General features: G+C 38.4%; 1 protein-coding gene across 1 annotated transcript in view; it reads right to left on the bottom strand.

The window, feature by feature from the left end:
- Positions 1-1,442: 1,442 nt before the first annotated feature.
- The window catches only part of nek3 (NIMA related kinase 3), a 57,121-nt gene continuing 52,563 nt past the window's right edge, over positions 1,443-6,000 (bottom strand). The window contains exons 15-16 of the mRNA XM_039745851.1: positions 2,574-2,691; positions 1,443-1,592 (exon numbers count right to left, since the gene is read on the bottom strand). Of these exons, the coding sequence (XP_039601785.1) occupies positions 1,514-1,592; positions 2,574-2,691 (197 nt within the window). The 3' untranslated portion in view covers positions 1,443-1,513. The remainder of the gene's footprint in view (positions 1,593-2,573; positions 2,692-6,000) is intronic.

The raw sequence follows: 6,000 nt of genomic DNA, 5'->3' as shown, positions 1-6,000 counted from the left end.
CAGGTGTTTGTGTAGATGTCGCTCCCGCTGAGCGAGCAGGTAGCGGGAGTGACCAAGGTGAAAGCGACGAGCCGCAGAAGGCCACAGAAAGGCAGCGGAAGTCGGGAGGCTTGGAGTGGCAGTCCTTGGTGTGAGCGTCCTGGAGACCAAGGAGTCCAAGTCTCGAGGCTGGGATGAGAGCCAAACCGAAGCCAGGGATCGGGAGGTCTCCAGTCTTGCGTGTGTTTGAGGAGGGCAGCTGTAGAGAGCGTCTTGCCTGCTGCTTGGCCCATACGGGATAAGCAGGTGAGACGCATACAGAAAAGCACCGGATTTGTTTGTTGTTTTAAAGACTGCTTCCAAGAGAAGATTTTAACCTTCGTTTTTTAAAGGATTGTTGTGTTTCTATTTATTGATTTTTAACCTCCACGCGTTTTTTTTATGGATTATTTATTTAATGAAGAACTTAACTGCACTATTTATTTGAACACTGTTTTTGTTTTTGTTGACTGTTTTAATAAAAGCACTTTTGTACTTTCAACCATCCCCTTGCTCAGATGCTCAATTTGCCTCCATTGACTGGCTCACTCGGTTTCATTATCGACGGTGTTGGGTTCAAGGGTTCCCAAACAGCCATGGTAGCGTGGAGCCAGAACCCACATCGTCACAAATACATATACACAACATGTGAAATATAAAGCAATAAATGTATAATTTCATGCATTTATAACCAGTTTACATGTCTCAACATGTTAAAAATTTGAATACTAAAATTATTTTGTATGATTAATATATATGAGCATTTACTTCAGTAATACACACATTATGTTTATGTGGCATGTGCACCACGCTGTTTAATTATTCTAATGAATGCATCTTACTGTCGAGCACATCTAGTATCCCCGTTTATCCCCCACTATTCCATGGCTGAATTTGATCTTACATACAAACATATTATAATAATAATTCTTTACATTTATATAGTTCTTTTCTCACTACTCAAAGCACTTTACAAAAAGCATGCAGGTAGGACCCTGGACACAAACCCACAATTGCTTTACTGCAAAGGAGCAGCGCTACCACTATGCCACCTGCTCATAACACAAGCATTGGGAACCTGATAATTTGGAGTATTATTTTTGTATTACAAAGTATCATAAATATGTACTTTAAAAAGATTTTTTAAAAAGCCATTTTACAGCAAAAAGGGCAGGTAATTATTATTATTTTTTAAATCAATCAAAATTACACCTATATTTTTGTCAGATCAGCAAAAAATATTTTTTAGTGTGCCGCAGAATTTTACTGATTAGTGTATGGGTGCCATGAGATGAAAAAGTTTTTAAAATTGCTGCTTTAGATGGTTTTGCAGAAAGCAATTTGCACATTGGCAGCAGTTTTCTTTAGAATATATTTTATTCAGTAGTCAAAATTTTTTCTTAGTAGTGAAAAAACAAACTGTATTAGAATATTGTAATAAAATATTTATTGTACAAATATTCAAAACAGTATGATTTAAGACACACAGTATGATTTAAGTACCAGACTTTTGCTCCTTAACCATTTTTTCAAATTGTGCAATCCAAGCCGTATTTGGTTCTTCCTCGAAGTCACTGTAAGAAAAGACACAGGGTATCAAAAAAGTGCAAATAAAGGCATCAGGTTTACTGAATTGCTAACAGAGGTGCTTTTAAAATAACAGATTCCACCATTTTCTGTACCACTTAGGGAGATGGAATCTAACCTAATGGCATTAGACACAAAGCAGAAAGAGTTATAGATGGGACTCTGGTCAATTACAGAGTGCACTCACACCACCACACGCCATGGGACAGTTCAAGGCTCCTAATCGTCCTGATGGCTGTGGGAATTGGCAGGTAGACTCCACATAATATGCACCCCCCACTGGAAGTCAAAGTTATATAGTGCACAACTTGGAGTACAAGTAAGGTAAGATGGTGTTTCCACGACTGGAATACCATGTGCAGTTTTGGTTTTCCTTCACCAGGAGGGCATAATGGAGCTTTAGAGAGTCCAGGAAGGAGTTACTAGACTTTGCAGCATCGGTTATGAAAAAAACGACTAAAAGATTTAAATATTTTACATTTAAGCAAACAGAAATCAAGAGGTGACATGCCATTGGTACGTTAAGATAAGTTATTACAGTTATATTTAAATATATCCATCCATGTCCTAAACCCACTTATCCAGGGTAAGGTCAGGTGGAGCCTTTCCTAGCAATCATTAGGCAAAAGGCAGGAACAATACCTGGATAGGAAGCCAGTGCATCACTTCCTCCACCTCCCAACACACACACACACACACACACACACACTAGGGCCAGTTCACCTAACCTGGATGAATTTGGATGGGGGAACTTGAGCACTAAGAGGAAACACAAGTAGAGCATGCAAACTCCACGTAGGGAGCACCTGGTGCAGGAACCATTACAAAACCATGCTACCAAGTGATATACAGTGTCCTGAAAAAAGTATTCAGCCCCTAAAACTATCTTCACAATGTTTCAGATTCTAAACTTACAACATACAGTCAATTATAAAATAAAAAAAAACCAACACAACACTTTATCTTACGTATCTTCGTCGTCTGAGCGAGGGTCTAATCTGCTAGAGTCCAAAATATTGTCTATAGCACCATCAGTGTCATCTCCTCTTGGGGGTGAAAGCGGTCCAACCAGCAAGTTTTCTGAAGCTTTAAGAAATAAATACACGTTATGTGAAAAAGATGATGGCACAGCGATGTCTGGCAAAGAGCAATTTACAGTAAAGACAGACAAATGCTTTATAGCATTAAAAGGCTGTGTCAGGAGACTGCTAAGTAAAATAGCACGTTTATTCACAAAGTACTCAAAGTACACAAAGAATATTCTTTATTCCCAAATATGAAGAGACAAATCTTGGCTAAACAAAAAGGGCAGAGTAATTAGAAACATTCAAAAATAAAATAATTCTTTATGCTAATATCTTTAAAAAAAAATGTTTAAGTTTGCTCCAGAATAAAATTTTGCGACCTTGAAAACTACCATTTATGATTGGGAATAAGATAGACAGTAACATGCTATTCAAAAATTTAGAGGAAAAAAAAAACTTCCCTGAGGTAACCAATTTAATTAAATACAGCAGTACGTATACTTTAAAAAGATGCTACAATTTACTAGAGGTAGTTGTTACTTTTGTAGTGAATTTACAATGGTCTAATGGAAAATCCCACCCTAATACTGGCTGTCATACTCCTTTAGCTCTTTTATACCTTCAAACATGTACAGGATCTGCCATCACTTCAACTAAGAAATCAAACTTTCTTCAGACACTCAACAAAACTGAACTTTTACTCTACAGGTATACAATTCCGAAAAAGGCTTTAGTTCCTAAATGGGGACCTTAATTGTCAATATGATGCTCTGAAACATTATACCCTTCTGCTTAAGATTCTTATTTAAACTTTTTTAATCAATTCTGAAAGTACAGATTTCACTGAAGATTTAAATGACTCATACAGTATATAAATGACAGAATATGAAATGTCTGGAGACTGAAAACACAATTCTAGAATTGTTTTGAATTTTTAAGAAAACCATAAGTGTCCTCTGCTTCATTTAGAACCCTACACATAGACCTGAACCAGCATATTATGCTTGTGTTGATGCACGGCTGTGACAGTAAACTATCTTGCATCTAGAATAAGCCTAGCCCACAGTTTCGATCTGATGCTAAGAAATTAAAAATTTTGTAATTTCCGATTCTGACATAACTGTAAACATCTAACATCAGCCCCCGATTCTACTCACTTTTTAGCCAAGACAGCAGAGCCAAATGTAACATGAAACACATGATCAGATCTGCTCACGACACCACAGTGATCAGGCTGACTGTGATGTAGTGGATTACAGGGTCTGTGGCAATGTGTGATTTTAGTAAAACAATGCTGCTTGGCTCAGGCTTGTGATTGCGTGAAGCCTCACAGCCACAGGGTGTTTAACAAAGGATTACATGCAAGCATGATCAACTCAACAGTTTCCCCACTGTCGTTCTGTGGGTCATTAGGCCGAACAGCTGTGCCCACAAGGTAGAACAGGGCAAGAGTAAGGGGAAGCAAAAAGAATGCAGAAAAATCCAAAGAGATGAGGAAGAGAAAAAAAAGGTCAGGATCGTGGCAGGGCCAGGGCAGTAGAAAGGAGGCAGGGCAGTTGGGAAGAGGCCCCGGGTGGAGCAAGCAGATGGCACTCATGGGGCATGGTCGCTTTTGCTGAGCAATAAGGAAGCAGGAGTGACCAACCACTCAAAAGTACCCCACAGAATGCTGAGGGATGGATGTAGGAGAAAGGAGCAGGGCTCATGAGCTGCCCATGGATGACAAGGGATGGCGGTTGGGCACGAGCAAGGAAAAGACTTTGGAGGACATTCTCTGCAGCTGAGCAGATCTCCAAAGGCGACTTTAAGAGGCTAAGAATTGGAAGGATGCACTGAGAAGTACTTTTAATGAATACTAATGGATACTGACTGTGTTTTAAACTGGGATTTTTAATCTATTTGTGGGATTGCTTATTTATTGGATTTTAACCTCAACAAATGACATTGTTTTTATCAGGAGTATTTATTTACTTATTTGTTAAAGGACAGCACTGCACTTTATAGTTTGGAATAATGTGAATAAAAGCACTTTGCAATCTACACCAACCCTTGCTATGCGTGTGTTCTCATTGCCCAGTCCTACCTCGGTACATGACTATCGATGTCCCAGAGTATGCTAGCTGCAGACAACCCAGGCATCACACTGATGAGTCAATCTGATCAAGAGTCAATAGAGAGAGAATGCCATTCATCAGTGGTTCCAACCTGAAAGAACTCAGTACTGAGTAGGATTACATGAAAACCGGAATAAGTGAGTAACCTGGTTAAGGCAAAAACTTGTTTTTTAAAGACCTCCATTTACATGCACTTATGGAATTATCCCTTAGCAAAAGTCTACAACATCATTAAACTATCAAAAAAGAGTTAAATGTCCTTCTTGGCTGCAGTGAATTTGAAAACAAGCATGGTGCTTGTGACAATTTTATTATGTTTTATAAATAGATTTAGTCTTTCATTTGTTCTGAAGTAAATAACATCCTTCCTCTTAACATTCTCAACCTGAGCCCCCAAAAATTCAACATATGGACCCTGATCACACCGTTTCAACATATCAATAGGAAATAGATGAAAACTAAACCAATACTTTATTAATATGTTTCTGTTAAATGATTGCACACAGCACACTTTTTTACTGCATGGCTGTGAATTTGTGGCTTGCAAAGGAGTGGCATACTGGTATGCGTGCCTCTTGTCTGACACCCAGTGCTGCTGGTATAACAACGACACATGTATTTTTACTTCACTAAAAAAAGTAGTGCATTATGTTACTTGTTATTTTAAAAAGTAATCAGATACGTAACTCACATTACTTTTAATATGTTAACCCCAACCCCACACTCAAGACTGTGCTGCTGAGCTTAGCAGTATACATTTAGTTCATCTACAAAAAAATTAGAAATTTCTGAAATATTGATACTTATTATTTTAACTAGTAGAAAGAATAATCCAATCCCCCCAGCATTTGGCTCAGGAAATTTATCTTGTGAACACTTCCACCATTTTCTTACTGGCTGCTAGAAGTGTGTGCAAAGCTAACACATGTGCAGGCTAAAAGAGTGCAATGGACACGGGCAGACTACAAAATCCTCAAGAGTAAACTGGTTAAGGGCTTACTTGGCCTGATAACTGGGTTATTCACAGAGAAGTCTACGTGTGTTTACCTGGTTGCTCAGAGATCAATATCCAGGCTTATCTAAACAGAATTTTGGGTTTACATGACATTTTAGAAACCGGGTTTCTGTGAATAACCAGGTTATTAAATCACATGTAAACCCAGTGCATAAGATGTATTCTGATCAGCATCAATAAAGCAAAAACAGAGCCTGTCAGCTGCTTCTGATTCCTGAAATGATCTTATATATAAACGTCT

The sequence above is a fragment of the Polypterus senegalus genome, chromosome 2 (genome assembly GCF_016835505.1).
Source record: "Polypterus senegalus isolate Bchr_013 chromosome 2, ASM1683550v1, whole genome shotgun sequence".
Classification (NCBI taxonomy): Eukaryota; Metazoa; Chordata; class Cladistia; order Polypteriformes; family Polypteridae; genus Polypterus; species Polypterus senegalus.
This window is presented reverse-complemented; position numbering and strand designations above follow the sequence as displayed.